At 50.4% G+C, this 21789-nt stretch overlaps 1 protein-coding gene across 7 annotated transcripts in view; it reads left to right on the forward strand.

The window, feature by feature from the left end:
* Positions 1–21789, forward strand: part of ANKRD11 (ankyrin repeat domain containing 11) — a 1995649-nt gene that overhangs the window by 934472 nt on the left and 1039388 nt on the right. For all 7 annotated transcript variants that reach the window (XM_069635589.1, XM_069635598.1, XM_069635590.1 and 4 more), the window contains one exon: positions 2421–2559. In XM_069635589.1, the coding sequence (XP_069491690.1) occupies positions 2421–2559 (139 nt within the window). The remainder of the gene's footprint in view (positions 1–2420; positions 2560–21789) is intronic.

Consider the following 21789-nt stretch of genomic DNA (forward strand, 5'->3'; position numbering starts at 1 on the left):
GCAATTTGATTGGGCATTATAAATTATATAAATTCTTTTCCCACCTTTATACGTTGGTACTGCTTTTGGATTATGTCATAGATGTGGCATACGTCAGAGGACACAATCCCTTCGAAGAACAAGTTACTTTCTTACCTGGTAACATTCTTCCGATAGAATGTTCCTCCAGCGTATTCCACATCGCACCCTCCCAGCATACCCTCTACAGAATTTCTTATGCAATTGCAGCTTACTTTTCCCGCAAGGCTTTCAGTAGTCATACTGGCAGAAGATTGGTGCCACACATTCTGGGAAAAAACTACAACTGAGGCTACGGGCGTCGTGCATCCTACATATAACATCCGGTGACGTCGGCTGTCGGAGGACGCCCTCGAAGGGGCTTATTCACGTCATTGACGCAGGACGCAGACACCGAACATTTTCCGGAGCAGCACAGCTGTGGTGATTACTGTCATAGAAGTGGAATAAGTCAGAGGAACATCCCATCGAAAGAACGTTACCAGGTAAGAAATGAACTTGTTCATCTAATAGGGTAAAGGTGTCCTGTAAGGAATCACTCTGGCGACTCGCATGCACGTAGGCTGTGATTACCCTGATTTCGGAGAGAATTTAATACTGATTCTTGAATAGCAACTGTTTAGCTGGATTTGTACTTATACTGACAACTTGGGTTACAATTGGCATGTGGCTAAGCGCAAAGTGCTAGTGATTTTCTTAAACTGTGTCATAGCCTTGTGGTTTTGGGGATATCCACAGTTCACTAGCCACGCGGCTGACCTCACTATTATTTGTGTCTCAGCGTCCTTGCAAGTGGTTGTACCCCAATCATCTTCTTTTGTTCTCACATTACTGTTTCAAAATTGCCTAAAGTGCTATCCTGGGCAAATAATTTTATTTCACTGTATATTATCTGCCAAATTATAAATGTCCATAATCCATTCTTAATATACTGCACATCACAAAGCTATTTGTCTGTTGGCTTACCAATAACAATTTCTTGTATTGTAACTTACCATGATCCCCTATCAAAGATTGCATGTCATGTGATTTTGGTATATTCATTTGAGTGATCTCATTACATATGTAGAATATGTGAGCTGTCATGTCTTGTTGCACAGAGGCACTCAAATCATATACTGCCTCCTGTTTTCAGTCAAAGGCAAACTTCCTCTATTGGATACAAGGTCGGATGCCTGCATACAAATTGTCTCGAGTTCAAACCCCATAGCATGCACATACATTAAAAATGTGTAGCACGCTCTCTGCACGTTTGGTCGTGACTGTAAAATTTGGCAAAGCTTGTGTACCGTAATCTTAGAAATTCATGCTTTCATTAATTTAAGAAGGTGCATAAATATTTAAACATGCCCAATCACTGCAACTTCCCATACTTAAGCACAGCAGCCTTTCACTTAAATAAGCAATGCAGACTTCCACGTGTACATGGAAATCTACCTCACATGTGCATAACCTGTATTTCACATACACATATGCCTTTAACATGAATGCGCACCGATTTTCACATGAATGCTTTTTGCATGCATGTTTGACAGCCTTTGTTTCCCAAAAAAAGTTACACAAAGCAGAAGGAATTTCCTTAAGTTGATGGTTCTGTCAATATATAATTTTATGGGCATCCTGGAGGGCCATTAAATTCTATTCTGACAGAAACCAATGACTTAAGAAAATCCTTTCTGCTTTTTGTGACGTTTGGAAACAAAGTTTCTCCAGCAACAAAAGCGGCCATCTCCCAGATTAATATGGCCCTGTATCATGAGAGCTATGCTACTCAGAAGTTGCCTCAACCCGAGGCAATCCTGCTCACCTTTTGCAGGTGACGGCATCTTCATTTGCCTTTCACAAATCTTTCCTCTGGCACTCAATTGCTAAGGCTGCAACTTGGGGTCTTCCCCTTGGCTTTTTGCAAGCAATATTGTGTCAATATGAGGTTTAGGGCAAGGCGCCAAGTTGGGACAAGTCGTCCTGAGTAATCTTCAATTAAAATGGAAATGGTTCCTTCCACCCATGGGCATGCTTTTAATCTGACTGAAGTATGGAGGAAAGGGGATGTGACCTAATACCGTAGTGACTAATGTACTCCTAGTCCAGAGTCCATTTTCCTCGATGCTACTGACCTCCACCCCCTATAAGGCCATTAGCTTGGTCGGGGACTTGGCTCAGTGGTTGGAAAAGGACTGAAGGTGTTGTCCGTAGGTGGGGGTATGTAAAGATAGGGCCTGGAGGCGGGTTTTCTTCCCAACCCTGTTTATTATTTTTTTCTCAAGTTTGCGGTACTACAATAAACACTGGTCCTGTAGGATGGCATTTCTTAGAAGTAGGGAGTGCAGGTGACACTGCTGTAGGAGTACAGTAGTCACTACAGTGAGTGACTTTTCCAATTCATCTTTTAAATTTCACAGGATAAAGAGAAAGTTTCCCTGAACAAGACTCCCAAGTTGGACCGAAATGATGGTGGCAAAGAGGTGAAAGAAAAGGCAACTAAGAGGAAATTACCTTTCACTATTGGTGCAAATGGAGAGCAGAAAGATTCCGATACAGGTATAAAACACTCAAATGCATTACTTTTTATAACATTTTTTCAAATGGCAGACATTGTACTAGCCAACACTTATGATACAAGATCTAATTTTTAGATGCCAATATACATTTCACTTTAACTGTAAAACAAGGATTATTCTTACAAGGCATTTGATGTTCACAAAAGAGTGCATTTAATCTTTTCTAGAATTATTTGAGTGAACTAATATTTGAACGTCATGAACCTTCCAGCCCTAACATTGCCTACAAAAGGCGACCGTCAAAGGCAGTCTTAGGACCACATTTGTTAACTATCCATGGGTCTCCGGGCTATAAAATATTTTTCTCCTTTGTTGATTTTCATTTAGAAAATTGCTGCATGCTTCACTGTCTGATATTCAGACAATAGAAAGATCACCAATCATAAGACCAGGAAATTATTTATCTGGGTGGACTTCTTGATGGACTCTTGATGCCAGGGGTCCTTTAGCTTTTGCCACTACATTTTAGCCTCTAACCTTACAAGATTTTTTTTAAAGACTTTTGAAGGTATTTGGTGTGGAAAGACTCCCCCACATTTGAGTGTTATGGGAAACAAAGAGTGGATCAGTGTGCACAGTCTCAAACAATAAGCCTGGTCGTAGTAGGAGTCCCAAGGCTCATTACCCTCTGCCATTTTGTGCTGCGGGAAATGGTGATATATTTTCAATTTGAGTTGTACAAGGGGTGTCTTTCCAGTTGCAGTTTGCTCTCCTTAGTATTTTGGGGCCCATATGGGATTTTCAAATGCATTAGACTTGGATTATCCTATTGGGAATATATTGGAACATACGTAAATTGAAATCTGCTCCAGGGATTTGTCATACTGGAAACCTATTTGTATTATCAAACTGGGATTTGGCAAAGTGAGTGTGCTGCGATTGCTCAGTGAAAAGGTAGTTTATAAAAATGATGCAGACTGCTGGAACTACGTAACATCAGCAGACTTTACTATTGTGCAATGGTAAAGTGTGACTGTAGGGGAATTGTGCACATCGGAATGGTGAAAAATAGATCTTTTTGTTTGAAAATTTGACCTGTACAAGTATAGTGTGGACCGGACATGTGAAGGCAAATCCCACACCAGAGAGAATACAACCCTCTAGGGAAGAAAGGCCCAAGTCGATCTTGTAAAGATAACAAGTATTGAATCTCTCACACACAGATGAGAGCAACAGCAAAGAACTCTGCTGTTAAGAACGTTTTGCCAAAAAGTAGTACAAGCAGAATCTTATAAAGCAAAACATCATATGTGATGCAAAACATAGGGTATAATCACACGTGGCTGTGTGTGTGTCTCTCTCTATACCGGATCTGCCTTCCCCATAAGGGATGTCAGGCCATTGTTTCCAGCCCTGTCCGTCAGTCTTCCATCACGTGGGTGCTGTGGTGATCATCTTCTCATGTCTCAGGTCAGAAAACAGATTAATTATACTTCTACGACACAACTATTTTATCACTCATACTATGCACTTGGCAGGCCTGAAGACGGGCATAAAGGAGGTTCTGGGGCACTCTAACCTCCACACACATTTCACTCACTCCCTTCCATGCCATCTGGCTCCAAGGTCTCCACCCTCGTTTTGAACTATAATGTATGCCTCTCAGCACCTCGCAATACAAATCACACGATTATCACCTCAACAATGTGCCCTGTCCGACCTCTTTGAATATCTAAGGACTTGTTACTTTGGGTTTGGTGGTCAAAGGGCACCTGGCGCCATGGAATTCAGAGGTCTTACGTTTTTGTCAATTATATGGACTATAACTTGTGGTCACCCGTTGGTCGGCCGGGTCATGCTTTGGCCAGTGAGAGATAACATACACACCAGGTGCCGGTCTGTGATCACGGCCTTGTAGGGCACATTCCTCTCCAACATATTTGCAACACTGTTAGAATAATGAATAGCGGTTGTGGCGGTTGGGGTGTGTGGGGTGTTCTCATAGGAGCTTGGGCATGGCTAGGGATTTCTCTTGTCTCGCAATTTGGGCCTATTGTATGCAATGCAGAACTTAATGTGCAGGCCCTCCCTTCTACCTGTGGTGACTAATATCTATGCAAAAATGGCAATTCTGCTTGCGCCTTATGCTGTACTGTGTGTATAGACTATATTTGGTTGTATTGGACTAGTCCTTTTGTATTGAGAGGTGGTCCTATCACTGTCCTCCTTCCCCCTCCTATCATAGTGCTTTAAATGCATCTTGCCTCATTCTAAAGCGCGGGGGGGGCTTTAGACCAGTATTTTTTAATTGAGTGCGAAATTGGAACACACAAAGTGTGTAAACTGCAGTTCTCCAGCATGGGGTCTGGCATGGATTCACATGCTCATGAATATTCCCCGTCGTCAGGCTGGGAATCCTCGGTAAAGAAAAAACCAGTATCAGTTTCGTTTCTGATCTGTCTTTCGTAGTAATAACCAATCACTGGTCTCTGCGTCATACTGACCACAGCCAATGACTGCCCTCTACCTAAGCACCGCCTCTGGCAGCCATCTTCAGATTTTTACCGCACGTTCATGTGTTGGGATCCTCGTGCTATTGCTCTCGAGCGTTAGTGCTATTTTTCGCGCTTTTTTCACAAAAACTTCGATTCTTTCGGTCAAAAGAGCCTCAAGCTCCACCGATCCTACATCCGATCAACGGGGACCCGTGTCGGATTCGTCTGCGCCCCTCAAGGGTGAAGATTTCGTCGAGCTACACTTCGGAGAACTCCAGAAGCTTCTCAGGCCCGGTCTCGGAGATGGCCCAGGAGAAGGGAAGCTCGACGCCCGGAAAGCTGTTCAGGGTCTGCCCTGGATGCCAGCTGCAGAACGTCTTCAAGGAGGACGAACACTCTTTCTGCCTTTACTGCCTTCATGAGGACAAGACTCACGTGGAGAAGGAATGTGCGTTTTGCGGCAACATGTCGGAACGGACCATGAAGGACCGCCATCAACGTCTCGCCAACTGGCTGGAGGGTAAGAGCCCGTCTGGCGAGAAGAAGAAATCCGAGCGGTCTTCTAAGACCTTTGAGGGCGCCCCGGCGACGGGGGCCCAACATAAGGCCAAGCACCGCGAGTCCGCTGGCACCGGGAGCGCCGAACGGTCGGGCTCTACGGGCGCCAGGCAGGGCGCACCCTCCCCGGCACCATCAACCACGAGCCAACGCTCTGGGTCGGGTAAGAGGAAGGCCGAGCACCCGGCGAAGCTCCTGGAGAGGCCCCGGTCGAGCTCTAAGGCAGAGGAGGAGCGTGGCAGTGCCCCCTCCCTCAAGGATAAGGCGGTGAGCGCACCTAAGGTGGTGAAGGCCTTGATCCATCCGACCAAGCCCTCTATCGAAACGGTCGCGGCGGCCCTGGCTCAGCCTGTGGTGGCTGCACCAGTGGTGGCGACCTCAGGGCCCAGAATCTCCCTGCCTCCTCGGAGGGAGTCTTCCTTTGTGCCCATCGATAGGACCCCCGTGAAACCCTCCGTGGGGAAGAAGAAGGGGGGGCAGGGCGTCGTCGTAGATTCGGCCTCAACCTCAGAAGAGGAGCTGATCGAGGTCTTAAGCCACGGCCTAGGCGTGGAAGAAGGCCAGCCCGTCGGAATGGACCCCGACGCAGGTGACGACGACGACATCGTTGAGGATACCGACGGGGCCCCTGCTCGCCCGTCGGATTCCCCTCTGCCAGCGCCGCAAGACAACTCGGCGGCCATTTTGTTGGCCATACAGTCCTTATGCTCCGAGATAAGGACGAGGCTACCGTTACCGACGGAGGAACCTCTCCCGTCGGGGGATCCAGAACCGGGACCTTCTGGTGTTCCCCCTACCAAGAAAAGAAGGATCCATCCACCACCTCCTTTTCAACCGTCGCGCCCCGTCCAGCCCTCCTCCCCGTCCACCCGAGGGGATGATACGGGGACTGACACGGCAGCGACGGGTACGGACGACGAGGCATACGACGAGGATTTTCCGTCGTCGCCTCCCACCAGGGCTTCTCCGCCTGACGAGATCGGATCTTTTCACTCCATGATCTCCAGGGCTTCCGAGCTTTTCCAACTCTGCCCTGAGGAGAAGAAAAAGGAAGGCTTCCTTTATCAGCGGCGCGAGGCCAAGAGGAAGACGGTCCTCGCAGTGCCTCTGTTGGACGACATTTGGGATGAGGGCCTTTCCCTCCTCAAGAACCCTTCCACGACGCCAGCTAGAAGAGACCGGTACGAGAAAAAGTACCGGGTCCCGGACACGGCCCCCCTATGCCTCCGGGCGCAGCATACCCCGGACTCCGTCGTCTCCGCGGCAGCCAGGAAGAAAGCGGGGGGGGGGGTGCGGCCTCCACATCGACTTCCCCGCCGGACGGCGAGGGAAAGAAATTGGATGCTATGGGACGTAGAGTCATCTCGTCGGCAGCGACGACGATTAAAGCGGCCAACGCCTTGGCTATCGTGGCCCGCTACGACAGGGAGCTCTGGTACAAGATAGCTCCCCTGCTGGATTTTCTGCCGGAGGACAAGAGGGCGGAGGCCCTGGAGATCCTGCAGGAAGGTGAGGTGGCGTCGGACCACGCCATCACCGTGGCGACGGACATCGCCGACACTGGGTTCCGCCAGCTGGGCAACGGCGTTTGCCTTCGACGTCGTGGATGGCTCAAAGCTACGGACTTTCGGCAGGACGTCCAGACCAGAGTCCTGGACATGCCCTTCGACGGGAACAACCTGTTTGGGAAGACAGTGGACGATTCCCTTCAGGCCATCAAGGCGGATACTGAGACGGCCCGGGCCCTTGGAGTCCTGCAGCAACGACGAACGCCCTTTCGGAGCGGCGGAGGCAAGGGCGCCTCCAAAGGTTCCGGCGGCGGTTTCGCTTCCTACCGTCAAGCGGCCCGCTCGTCGTCGCAAGAGGCCTACAGAGGACGAGGCAAGTCTAGCGGACCCCGCCGTCGTCGCCAAGGAGGTCAAGGCGGCAAGGCCGCGTCCAAGCAGGATTGAACCGGCCGTGGGGTCGGGCCCCCACCGAAGCACCCCGGTGGGAGGCCGGCTGGCGGGCTTCGTCAGCGTGTGGGAGTCCATCTCCACCGACCGTTGGGTGCTGGACGCCCTGGCCCGGGGCCACGCGCTCGAGTTTCAAAGAAGGTGCCCGCGCGTCCCCCCCGTGGCCAGGAAAGAACTACACGTCCCTCAACTTCTCCTGGAGGTGAAGGCGATGCTCAGAAAGGGCGCCATCGAACTCGCCCCAAAGAGGCTTCGGGGCTCCGGAGTCTACTCGCGATACTTCTTCGTGAAGAAGAAGACGGGAGGATGGCGCCCCATCCTAGACCTGCGACGTCTGAACAAGTTCATCAAGGCGCAGAAGTTCCGGAATGGTCACCCTCCAGCACGTCCTGGGTCAGCTGGAGGAAGGAGACTTCCTATCGTCGTTGGATTTGGAGGATGCCTACTTCCACATTCCCATCCTAAAGGGGCACCGAAAATTCCTCAGATTCGTGGTCCAAGGGCGTCATTACCAGTTCAAAGCCCTTCCCTTCGGACTACGGTCGGCACCCAGGGTATTCACCAAGTGCCTCGCACCGGTGGCGGCGCAGCTGCGCCGCGAGGGGATTCACGTCTACCCCTACCTGGACGACTGGCTCATCCGCGCCAAGACGAGGGAGCTCGCCGTGGTCCACACGGCAAGGACCGTCCAACTCCTCACGGACCTGGGATTCTCCGTGAACTACGCCAAATCCCACCTGGTGCCCGCGCAAGTCGCACTGTTTCTGGGAGCGAGGCTCGACACAGTGTCCCTTCTGGCCTCCCCGTCGGAGGAGAGGACCGGACCATCTTGGGCAAGGTGCAACGGATGTTGGTGGCCGACGCGGCCAAAGTGAGGTCCATCAAGTCCCTCCTCGGGATGATGTCTTCCTGCATCTACCTCATCCCCATGTGCAGGCTCCGGATGCGCCCGTTGCAAGAATTCCTGGATGCGCGCTGGATCCAGACGACGGGCAGCTTCGAGGAAAGGATCAAGCTCGACGAGAGTTTCCGACGAGCGATACGGTGGTGGGGCACCCGCGCGCATCTGACGGCGGGCATGGACTTCCAGACCCCAGCCCACCAGGAGACTGTGACCACGGATGCCTCCCTGGAAGGGTGGGGAGCGCACACCGAAAATCTGCACGCAAGGGGACTCTGGCTCCCGGCGGAGAAGTCCCTGCATATCAACGTCCTGGAGCTCCGTGCAGTGTTTTGGGCCCTCAGGTCCTTCCTTCCGTCCCTCAAGGGCAAGGTGGTGAGGATCTTCACCGACAACACCACCACCATGTTTTACATCAGGAAACAGGGCGGAACCAGGTCCCCAGTGCTGTCCAAGGAGGCGCAGGACCTGTGGCATTGGGCCGTCGCCCAAGGGATTTTTCTGGTGCCGTTTCATCTGGCAGGGATAAAAAACACCATCGCCGACTCACTCAGCAGGGAGCTGCGCTCGTGCCACGAGTGGGAACTACGGCAGGATCTGGTGGATCGCCTCTTCCGACGGTGGGGCACACCCCATATCGACCTGTTCGCGACGGCGACGAACACCAAGTGCCGGAGGTTCGCCAGCAGGTTTCCCCAGACGAGGAGCATGGGCGATGCTTTCTCGTTCCCCTGGGAGGGCCTGTTCCTCTACGCGTTCCCTCCTTTGCCTCTGCTAATCCGGCTCGTCAACCAGCTCAAGAGGTCACGGTGCAGGATGATCCTCGTCGCACCTGCGTGGCCGAGGCAGATATGGTTCCCGGACCTTCTGGACTTGTCAGCGTCCCCGCCGATCAAGCTGCCGGAGGACGCGGATCTACTCTCCAGGGAAGGAGGCGCCATCCTCCACCACGACCCGAAGTCGCTGAACTTGCAGGCCTGGCTCCTGCAGCGCTAGAGTTTGGAGGATACGACATACCGGCCGATTGCAGAGAGGTTCTTGCAAAGGCCAGGGCGTCCTCGACTCTTAAATGCTACGGACACAAATGGAAGAGGTTCTCTGTCTGGTGCCACGCACAGAAGATTAACCCTCTACGGATTACGGCTCCCCAAGTACTGCCGTACCTGCTGACGCTGGCCAAAGCTGGTCTGGCACACGCGTCCATCAAGATTCATCTTGCTGCGATCTCCCGATACACCAGAACCACGGGGCGGACGTCCTTGTGGTCTCATCGTCTGGTGAAAGAGTTCATGAAGGGACTGTTCAGATCGTTCCCGCCGGTGAAGGCTCCGGCCCCGGCGTGGGAGCTCAACGTGGTGCTGACCAAGCTCATGGGACCTCCGTTCGAGCCTCTGCACTCGGCCCCGTTGAAGTTTCTATCGTGGAAAACAGCCTTTCTTGTGGCCATCACCTCCGCACGACGAGTGGGAGAGATCCAGGCCCTTTCCTGCAAGGCCCCGTATTTAACTTTCCACGACACGAGGGTAGTGCTCAGGACGCACCCCTCCTTCATGCCCAAGGTACCGTCGGACTTCCATCTCAACGAACCCTTGGTGTTACCTGTTTTCTTCCCGTCGCCTTCATCGCCGGCTGAGAGGACTTTGCACTCGCTGGATGTAGCTAGAGCGCTGAAGTTCTACGTGGACCACACGAAGGGTTTTCGGAAGACGTCACAACTCTTTGTGAACTTTGGACCTGTCGATCAGGGGAAGGCTCTCTCGAAGGCTTCCATCTCCAGATGGCTCTCCGGCTGTATCATGTGCTGTCACCGGTTGGCAAACCGACCGCTGCCTGGCCGTCCGAGAGCCCATTCCACCAGAGCGATCGCAGCTACCACGGCGTTCCTATCTGGTGTGCCCCTGCTGGACATATGCAGGGCTGCTACGTGGAGGTCGACGCACACCTTCACGAAATTCTACTGCGTCGACCGGGATTCCAGGGAGGAGTCCAGGGTCGGCCAAGCAGTGCTGCGCAACCTGTTCGCCTGAGGTGAGCCTGGTGAGGAGGTAAGATGCTTAATGTTGAGTTGATGTGATGCTTAATGTTGAGCCTTTGCCACCTCCCGTGGTTGTGCATGTGTGTACTGCTATGTATTCTTTATTCATGAGCATGTGAATCCATGCCAGACCCCATGCTGGAGAAGGAACAAGTTACTTACCTGTAACTGTTGTTCTCCAGCATGGGTCTGGCATGGATTCACATGCGAACCCTCCCGCCTACCCCTCTGCGGCTCTTCACTTGGTCATACTGCCACTTCACGTGCTTCCAAATCTGAAGATGGCTGCCAGAGGCGGTGCTTAGGTAGAGGGCAGTCATTGGCTGTGGTCAGTATGACGCAGAGACCAGTGATTGGTTATTACTACGAAAGACAGATCAGAAACGAAACTGATACTGGTTTTTTCTTTACCGAGGATTCCCAGCCTGACGACGGGGAATATTCATGAGCATGTGAATCCATGCCAGACCCATGCTGGAGAACAACAGTTACAGGTAAGTAACTTGTTCCGTATACTAAGATTCTGCAGATTAAATTCTTAAAGGGCATATTTTGAAATGTTGCTAACCAGGGTACCTGCTTGGGTTACCGGATTGAAAATATAAAGTGGATGTATGTTAGATTGTGGAACTAGGAGTAGAATTGAATAGCATAAATGGTAATGTCAAACTGGCTTTGAATGACATTGGGATATGCAATTGTATATTGACATAATCAAACCTATACTAAGTTTACTCAGACTAGCGGTTACTAGAATTGTACCAAGACACTTAAATACTCTGAACGTTCAGAGTATTAGGCTGGGGATTGTGTAACTTGGACTGCACAGGGAATGGGCATAATGGAATATGGGGTATGCTGGCATTTCCAAAATGGGAGTATTTACTAGACGATGAAGAGGAAGCCAGTTATAGTAGTGATACAGGGGCTGCATGAATGGGACACTGGCAGGAGTGGAAACATGAGTGAGAAAAATATTTAGGCCTTTAAGTCTGTATATATATACAGTTGCGATCTACATACATACAGGTCCATCTGATGCTTCGAGTTATGGCAGACTGTTCAGTCTGATGTGAAAGGAATAGGAGGTAGTTATAGAATGTCCTTCCTCAGCCAGTAAATGAATCTTGGGCCTGATCTTGTAAGATTCTAGGGTTTGAATTGCTTTGATTGCAGAGGGGAGTGCATTTTACTGAATCTAGTAATGAAAAGGAGTGGAATTGAGGGGGTGCCACAGGGGTGTGGGTCAGATAGGTTGAGAGATGAAGAGCGCAGCGTTGAAGAGTCAGATTTCAGAGATGCAGCCAGCGAGGTAGTCTGGAACAAGGCTATGAATTGCCTCACACATTGGAAGGAGAAACTTGAAGATGACATTAGTCTAGTGATGCCCAATACTTCACAAAGCATCTGTGGAATACTTAATACTCTGCAATTTTATTATACATTAGGTGCAGAAAAAATGCAATGTGTCAAGAGTATGCAAGAATGAGGAAACATGACTGGTCAACAGGCAGAATAGAGGACTTTACGCAAGTGTGAACACAGACAAGGTGTTACTCTGAGGTTGTGGGAAAGAGAAACTTGCAATTCTTTCTCAGCTCAAGTAGATTATATTGACATCAAAAATAATTTCCTTCACAGCAGTGTTAATGGCATAGCCACTAGGTTTGAAGATTGTGAAGAGCGTGCCGGTGATGCTGATGACTGAATCTACAGCATCGAAGATTAGGTGCTTTGTTTATCAGGAGTGAAAGCTTTGTAAGCCTGAATCAAGGACCAGTAGGGGAGGGCACCATGCATATGGGGGTCTGCAGGCAATTGTGAAATCCTCATGGTATTGAATGTTGAAAAATACAAATGATCCTACCCACAGCCACTCTCTCGAGTCTGTCTTCCAAAGGGAATTGGCTCATCCCCGCCTCCCTGACAGGAAACCTGTGTCGCATGTGAGGAAGGCATGGTATCGAGCAGTAGACGGGCACAATAGAATTAAGTTTAAAAAACCTTTTATTTAATATTTTAGTTGGGTTGGTAGAATTCCTAACTGGCCCGAACTCCAAAATGGGAGTTAACTCGACCATTAGACAAATAAATGGTCCAAGTCAATATGGTCAAAATGAAAAGGCCTATACCAAGAAAACCTAACCTTGCTCTCCTTCTCAAAATGAAAAATGTGTGAAGGGAATACAAAAGAAAAAAATAGTGTATCAAAAGGAAATGTCAGAATGGCTTCAGTATGCACTACCTTCCCCAGGCTCAACGCCACGGGGTCTGGAGTCTCTTAACAAACAAAGGATAAGTGGATGGCACAATTCTATCAGTCTTGCACACTTTTCCTTACTGGTACAATTCAACAGTTCTATATTAGGCTTCCATCTTCTGGTAGTTCAATCACTTCCTTTAGGATACGTCCGTCTTGACATCAATATTCAGTTCACGTTCACTTTCTCACAGTTCTGCACAGGCTTTCCTCTGCCGGGCTTGAGGCAGTCTCTCCTTCGTGGGGTTTCCCTTCCCCACGTTTTATCTGAAGTATCTTTTCACTGTCTAAGACTTTTGAAACTGCAAAGAGTTCACATAGACCTCTGCATGACTGTTCGACATCTCTTTCAACAATCCTTCAATTCACTATCTGCTCTTGCAGCACCAATGCCTCTTGGTGCTTGTAGTCATTCTCTTTAGCTTGCCTTCTTGGCCCTTTCCAAAGTTCTTATATTTTGCCCTCTTCGCATATTCACAGTTCAAATATTTCACTTTCCTCTTATTCAACTTCCTATATCGCTGTTACTTTCTTTCCTTTGATCTCTGCTGTAATATCTTTCAAAACACATAACATTTCACGGACTTTGGAATGTGTGACTTCACCTTGCAGGACCACTGTTATTTTGTATCATTTCCTTTCAGCAATTGTTATCTTCATTCGTGTTTTGTTGGCACACTCCAACTTAAACTTTAAATTAGTCACTTTCCCCTTTAACATCAACCCGACTTTTGTTGCGTTTGATAGCTCACCTGTCATGTTAATTGGATCTTTTATCTTTTTCCTGCAGCTGAAGGCCGTTACAAACGTCTCCTCTGCTCCTCCCCAACTCTGCCTTTCACCAGGGAGGGTCGCAGGCTGCTTTCTAGCAACTTGAAGGTTTCTTTTCTTTACTTACTCGACTTTGCTATTCATTTGCTTACGGCTTCCCAACAGCATGGGAATCTTGCCTGGCTATCTCTTGATCCTCTCATCTGCCGATCAGCCAGTTGGCCTTTCAATTTCCACAGCATGGTTCGCATAAGCCTCGGCAGAGCTGTTCCTTCTCATACTAAGCCTCACTCAGTTTGTGCTTGTGTGCGCGCCACCTTTTATCTTCACAGGGAGTGTTAATAAGTGGCAGGTGTACTTCGTTACTTACGTGCCTGACTCTGCCTGGCCTCATGACAGGAACAGGGCCAATGCAAGTCATGGGAGGTAATCTTTCTTAACTCATTCCTCATCTTCCTCCGCATAGTACTGTTATGATAAAGTGGGCAGGAATTATGGGAGTTGTAGTTTTCCATAATCAGCTGGGATAGTGGTTAGATTGGAAAAAGGGGATACCATGACTCACGATTGTGTGCTTCTCCCCCACTCCTAGAGGACCCCCTACCCAGGTGATCCTACCTCGCTTGTCCACCCCAGGGATTGGGGTACAAAAGCAATGGCCTTTTCCTGGCCATCTCGGTACAGTATCCCCGGGGACTAGGCTGTGAAACGCCCTCTGATTTTTCACACCCATTACATCTAATCTTAATTGCACAGATTGAACATTATTCTGAGAGTGGTAGAGTAAATTGGAGACACTGCGCTGAATGGGAACCAACTGAACATTTACCGAAATCATACAATGGCCATGCAACACAGGGCTTTCCATGTTCAAACAATGTAATACATAATGCTACATCCAGCAAAACTCTGGCTAGTGGTGCAGGATGGGGTCCACTTTTATATGCATCCTGCAGCTTCTATGATGTTTTTGCGAGGCTGCAGCGGTCATCGCGGGCCCCATCATCTTGGTCATTGCCTATTTCACCCCCACCCTGCCCCATTGGTTCAGGGTAAACTGCTACTTGAGCATAGCACCTACTTTCAACCACACTGTTTATTCTGGGCTCCAAAGGACCACTGTCTTGAACATGAGAATTTACAGATGGGCATGCATTGTAAAGAGCACCCTAAGAGTTTCGAAGCAGTTGACGATATGTATGACCTGGAAACAGTGCTTCTATATCTTCAAATGGCTCAGACTGCGTGGAGCTGCAATCGGCACCTTTGTCTCTTGTAGTGGGGGTGGGGATGAACTCCTCCACCCACATACTGTGTACGCACACGCCCCACATCCTCCTTTTCGGACCCTGGATTTCTTTACTCTTGATGGGCATTGGATTCTGCCAATACTTAAGAGTAAGGTGGCATGTTGCGTAACAGGCTCAAACACTTTGTAGCAGCACTTGCATGTGGATGATGGGTAGTCAGGCGTATTTGTTTTCTGCAAGCAGAGAGGTGGCCTGCAGATGGTTTAGTGTTTGGATGGCAGGGTGCGGTGTCCTTCTTGAGGGCAGGCTTGTGATTGGGTAGTGATGTTGAGTCGCTATTGGCGAATGGCGGGGGTGTAGAGCAGGGCTAGTTGGGTTGGCTGCGGTCTGCCACAATGCCGGTCCTTGGCATGGACAGTATGTGCTCTTGCCCAGGGACTTGCTCTCATGGCGGCAGTGCAGGCACAAGCTGCCCTGAGTGTTCAGCAGAACAAATGTACTCTTACGTCCTGTCCCCTTTCCTCCATACTGCATGGGCGTCCCTTCCAAGGGATGGGGGATGGAACATTTTTCACCAGAAAAAACCTTCTTCCCCTTTAAATTTAGAGGCGTGCCAGGGTGTGGCCCAGGGAGCATGCGCAGCCCTGACTCCGGCGCCACACCTCAGTCCCATTTTCCATGCAGACGGGAACGTGCCGAATTCACCAGGGATCCTGGGTTTGGTTTCGGCCCCGTAATTCCACGCGCGGATACTTCGTCTTTGTCTTGCCTGTACCAAGGCTGCTTCAGCTACCGGCCCCCCCGAGTGCTGAGAGATCCTCACGGTAGCACTGTTGAGGGACTAGTAGGTTCTTGTACCGGATCATCCTAGGGGCTCCACCCTTGTACTGGCAATATGGCTGAGGAGCTGCGCCCTAGTACCGGCAATACATCCGAGGGGGCTCCTAAACTCTGCTCTACCGACTCCGGGGGTCCAGGGTGTCTCACCTACTGGGCCTAGGCCTAAAAAGAAGGGTAAGCCTTGTGATCCACATAAGAGTCCTGGAGGAGGCTAGGCCCAACGAGCCAAGCAACACGTCACAGGCACGTGGCAGCCAGCTCGACAAGATGGCCATCGCGCCAAACAGAGGCACCTGACCGATGCCATTCCAGGAGTTGGGTGAAGAACAAGTGTTGAGGTGGGACTGGCCTCAACCGGGTATGTGGCCGACAGCCTTATCCTCCTTATGCGCAGGGCAGCTTCCCACTGCATCCATACGGGCAGGGTATGCAGCGGCTCCAGCAGCCCCCGACTACCCGTCACTACCCTCTAGCCCCCCCTCAGACCAGTGAAGAGGGGTTCTTCAAGAGGTTCCTCGGGCTCATGATGTCACCTTGGATGGGGGTTATCCTCAAGGACGCCATCAGGGAAGTCCTCCCGACTATGCTAGCGGCACCACAAGCACCTCTGCTGGCACCCCAGTGCAGCTGCTGGTCCCGGCTCCCTAGCGGGCTCCTCAGGTGGTTCCGTACCAGCCTCAGCCCCCAGCTGCGGTCCCTGTGCCCCAGCGTCCACCTCCACAGGATGCTCTTGATCCGCGGGACATCGATCATGGAGGATCCGGACATGCCGTCCTCAGCCAGGGCCTTCCCCGAACGTCCTGCTGGGATGGCGGAATACCTGGGCCTACCCCAGCCTGAGGTTAAGCAGCCGGCAGAGGGGTTTCTGGCTGAAGTCCTCACACGACGACCCTCTGCCAAGACGGATTCCTCTGCAGACCGATGTAGTCTCCCTGGCCAAGAAGGGTTGAGTCAAACCCCACTCGGTACAACCAGTGAATCGATGCCTGGACGCCAAGTACAGGCAGATGGAGGGGGATACACTCTTGCTATCGGCCCACTCTCAGACACACTCTTCAGTGATCGCCGCAGCATCACTATACTCCAAGCCTCAGTCAACCTCGGCCTCTTCCTCTGCAGCGCTGTTTGTCGAGGAGAATATCTTGGAAGTGTACGGGAAGAAGCTGTATTCCAACGCATCCCGCGAAGAAGCTGTATTCCAACCCATCCCTGCATTTTCGTCAAGCCAACGTGGATGCCATGCTGACAGCTGTTAACCAGAGATCTTGGTGGGAAATTGCAGATTTTCTCCCAGAGTTTTCGGCGCAGAGCCAATCGAGATTCAAGGTGGGACTGGCAGAGGCCAAGTTGGTGGCACAAGACGTCATGGATTCCACCGTGGCCCACATTGACCCCTCTGGCTGGGCCATCTGCATTGCCACGGACATGAGAAAAACAGCCTGGCTCTATGCTAGTAAATTCAACCCAGAAGTCCAGAAACGCATATTAGACCTTCCGTTCGAAGAGGAGGACCTCTTCCACTCCACCACTGATGAGGAGCTGGATAAAAAGAAAAACGGCCAAGTGTTTATTCATCATTACAAAGACCACGCCCAAAACGTACACCCAGTCACCGCAGCGCTCGGAGAAGGGGCATACATACGTGGGTTCCGTGGCTTCCAAAAGTGGAGGTCCAGGCATCCTGGCCGATCAAACAAAGTGTGGGGGGGGGGTAAAGGGCTTTTTCCAGTCTCCTCCCCCCACCCCTCCTCTGCAGCAGCCTGATGGAAAGAAGGCATGACCCGCCACTCCGGGTACCTTGCTCTCATGCACAGTTCTGGCGCCAGTATTTTGCAGACCCCAGGATCCTCTTGGTAGGATCCATGGGGTACTGCCTACCCCTCCCAGCCTTTCCTCCACTCCCACCAGTTTGGACAGCAACTCTTTTGGCAGAGATCCAGTAGCTTGTCGAGAGCCAGGCAGTGGAGGAAGTCCCTGCTTCCCAGCGAGGCTTGGGCTTCAACTCCAGGATTTTAGCCATTCAGAAAAAGAACCAGGTGGACCCGAGAGTTGTGATGGACCTTTCCACCAGCAACCTCTCCTACCTCTACGAAAATTCAAGATGGTTACGCCGTCTTTAATAGCGGAGACATTGTGCATGGGAGACTGGATGTGCTTCCTGGACCTGAATGCGTACTTACATGTCCCGATTTGGTAGCCTCATCGTTCTTTTCTACGATTCAGGATCATGGGCTACCATTTCCAGTACAAGCTGCTTCCCTTTTGCCTCAACTCTGCCCCCGTGGTCTTTACCAGGCTGATGAATACAGAGGCGGCCCTCCTCAGGGCCACCACATCTATCCGTACCTTGACGACTGGCTTGTCAGGGCTTCATCTCCGGAAGCGGTGCATTGCACTGCTCAGGCCCTCATGAACACACTTCACAATCTGGGCTTTTCGCTCAATCTCGAATTCGCAGCCTACACACTCTGACCTTCTTGGGGCTCATCTGACAGGCTCCAAGTTTTTCCTTCAGAAGACAAGATCACGGCCATCAAGAGGGCCACTGCAAGAAGTGACATCGGCCTGGTGGTACCAATACCTACTGGGTCTCATGGCATCAGTCCTATTGGCCGTCCCCCACGAGACTCGGGATGAGGAGGATACAGCTGCACTTGATGATCTCTCCTCCTTCTCTTCACCCGGACCTCACATGGTGGTCCAGGGACTGCAACCTGTGGACGAGCAAGCCCTTCTGGGAACCTACCCCGCAGGTCACCATTGCTATGGACTCCTCTCTCTCGAGGGATGGGAGGCCACCCTGGACAACCATTGTGTCCATGGCACCTGGACCCGGCAAGAGTACCACATCAATTGGCTGGAACTAAAAACGATCTGGCTAGCGCTGAGAGCCTTTGTTCCAGTTATCGAGGGCAAGGCCATCATCCTTCAGACAGACAACTTGACCAGCATGTTCCATGTCAACAAGCAGGGAGGCCCAGGTGCCCTCTACTGTGCAGACTGGCAGTCAGCATGTGGGAGTGTGGGCCCTGGAGATCAACATCTACCTCACGGCCGCCCACCTTCATGGTGAGTGCAACCTGGAGGCAGACAGGCTCAGCAGACTTGGAGCAGCAATTTACGATTGGCAGCTAAACGACCTCGTACTGCAGGACATCTTCAGCAGGTGGGGACACCCCCAGGTGGACCTCTTTGCCTCGTAGGACGACAGGAAGTGCCAACATTTCACCTCCTGGCAGGGCCTCGGCTCCCTGGGTGATGCATTTCAGATTGAGTGCAATGGCATGACGGCATACACCTTCCCACCCACGCCGCTGATACACAGGGTGATATGCAAGATCAAGGAGTCTCCCCTTCTCAGTGTCATTCTGATAGCTCCATGGTTCTCGTAGCTGCTCAGCCTCTGAGAACTCCTATTCGTCTTCCGACGGGCCCAGCACCTCTTCTAGCGCAGTGGGGGAGAGGGGGGGGCACAAGATCATTCATCCCGTGCCACAGAAGCTATCCCTCATAGCGTGGTTCCTGAGCAGGTCACGCTAGGACACATTAGCCTGTCCCAGGTACTAAGAGCAAAGCTACTATGACCCAGTATAAGAGCAAGTGGACCAGGTTCTGTCACTGGGCAGACCTTAAGGATATCAACCCCCTTGCATGTAAATTGGACGACATGCTCTCCTTCTCGGCGCTCCTCACCCACTCGTGCGTGCAGGTAGACACTTGCCGCACTTACTTGGTGGCCATTGGGTCCTACAGAAGCTCAGAGGAAGAAGTCCAACCCGATTGTCAAGAAGCATCTAACGGGACTAGTCACTCTTCCCGCCCATCATGAGGCTACACCCCATGTGGGACTTCAATATAGTGTTGGGTGCCCTGGCGCACAAACCATTTGAGCTAATGGCGTACGTGGACATCAGGCTGGTCACCATTAAGGCAGCTTTGCTAGTCGGCCTACCCTCGGGTCGCAGGATAAGTGAACTCAATGCTCTGGTGTTAGGGAGAATTCTCATTCTATGGCTAATTTCCCTTACCTAGTGAGTCCCTCAAAAGTTTTGCTACATTTCTGGAGTTTATTTTTTCCACTTGGTAAGAGTGTGAGCTTTTCCCCCACTCTTACCTGTGTTTTGCCATGTGTATTTCATCTGTTTTTGTGATTGTGGACTCTGGAGTACAGCACTTCAGTAGCCCCACACTTGTGTGTTACACAGCACCTTCATTGCAGTGACACGGGGTTGTCGTTTCGACTTCCCACTAACTCCATTTCTGGGGCTGACTACTGTCCCCCAGAAAAGGGTAAAGTTGCCATTAACTTTACATAGTCATTTAGCCACAGATCCAGTACACTCCATCTTATATGGAGTATTGGAAAGGGTTAATTCTTAGACCTTTTTATCTGTACCTTTTGGAGCATTGTTTCGCTCCCTTAACATTAAGACTTGGCTGGTGGCAATGGTATCTACCCTAATTTTCCTACCGCGATTATATAACCTAACGTGGTATTGTTTTAGGCTATTTTAGTAGCCTCGAACTTTAAACCCACTTGCCCAAATACTTTTTATTTCGACTCCGGTTGGGTTTTATCGCCATTTCTTTTTGTTAACATCCTTCTTGGGTCTTTCTTTGCGTGGCTCTCTCTCTTCTGGATTAGCAGAATAGTTAGACCTTGCTCCACAACATCTAATTTTGATGCGTTCCCCTGCACAACCTCTTCAATGTTGTCATGGAGGCGCAGGGGTGACTCTAGCACCAGATGAAGGGCTGAGATGGATGCTGGTTCCAATGTGTCCATTTGTTGCATAATATTGTACTCTGGGCATCGTGACGTTTTTTGGCATGAAATAGTTGTCAGTTTGTTTTTGTCTATGCAGTCACAGCACGTCACCCTGTGTTTGACTGGATACTGGGCTAGAGTGTCATTCCCATACGCTAGGCAATCTGTGGGGTGGGTGTTTCATGATGTAGCTTCCTTTATGCAAGGCCCGATAGGGTCGTGGCAGAATCCAGTGTGTCACTGCATAGACGTTCAAACGAATGATCTAAAGCCTCTTACTCATTCATGTTTCTCTCAACTGGTAGTTCCTCGTGGCAGGCATCTACCTCCCGTGTTTGTCCTCTAGTATGTTTGTCTGTGTTTAAATCCAATGGTCCTGATTCCCTTTCCATTCGCCCTGCACCTAGACTGGTGAAGGTTACATGTGCTTTTCTAAAGTTTGTCACATTCACTATTTGTCCCGGTTATTTTTTTTCCGGAGCAGAACACCCCACTACCTCAGAGTATGAAGAGGGGTGTTTGTGGATGTACTCCCTCCCTCCTCTTGGCCCTCTACCCTCATTTGGGTGTCCATAGTGCTTTTCCCCCCAGAGTTTCCTGTGGTTCCAACGCCTCTGCTGTTTCATCTGGATTGCTATTACCCGCGGGATCTGGATCGGTGTTATTGGTTTGTTCAACAGGTTCTTTGCTCTGCCCTTACTCAAAAGCCTGCAATGCCGCCCTTCTCTTTTCTGTAATTGTAATCCTACCGCTTCAGAGTTTGTAATTTTCACAATTTCTAGTACACGTAATGTCAGGCAAATTCAAAATGTTCCACACAATAAATGAAAGACCAGTTACAGACCTTCCCCAGCATTGGATCTTTCATGGATTTACATGCTTAGAATATTCCCCGTCGTCAGACTGGGAACCCTCGGTACATTTATAAAGCCATTTTCCCTAGGAAAATTTTGACACTTTTGTGTCCCATCTACGTTGCTTTGGGCTGCTTACGCATGCCCCAATAGGATGTAGCGGTATAAATGCCCCACCCCGCGGCTCCTTTCAGATTTCAACCGTCTTCCAAAGTAGTGGGATCACCTCGCGTTATCTATTTTTGCTAGGTTGTTTTTCATCGTTTTTCCTAATGTCTGGAAAGGCTCTTTTTCGCCCGTGTGCTACATGCGGGCTAAAGAAAGTGTTTGAAGGAGATGGTCATATGGACTGTATATATTGTCTCAACCCTCACCATTCGGCAGACAATTGTGACATCTGTAAGGGCTTCTCCCAGAAGACTCTTAAAGACCAGAGTCGGCGGTTGGTGGCTTGGTTGAACGACAGAGCGGGTGCATAGCCCCCTTCGGAGGTAGGCTCCACGAGTAGCTTGGCCTCGACAACAAAATCCTTAGGGGGCCCCCCGCCGTTCAGCATCGGCTGAACCCCCGGTGAAGAAAGCGC

The sequence above is a fragment of the Ambystoma mexicanum genome, chromosome 1q (genome assembly GCF_040938575.1).
Source record: "Ambystoma mexicanum isolate Mex_15411 chromosome 1q, UKY_AmexF1_1, whole genome shotgun sequence".
Classification (NCBI taxonomy): domain Eukaryota; kingdom Metazoa; phylum Chordata; class Amphibia; order Caudata; family Ambystomatidae; genus Ambystoma; species Ambystoma mexicanum.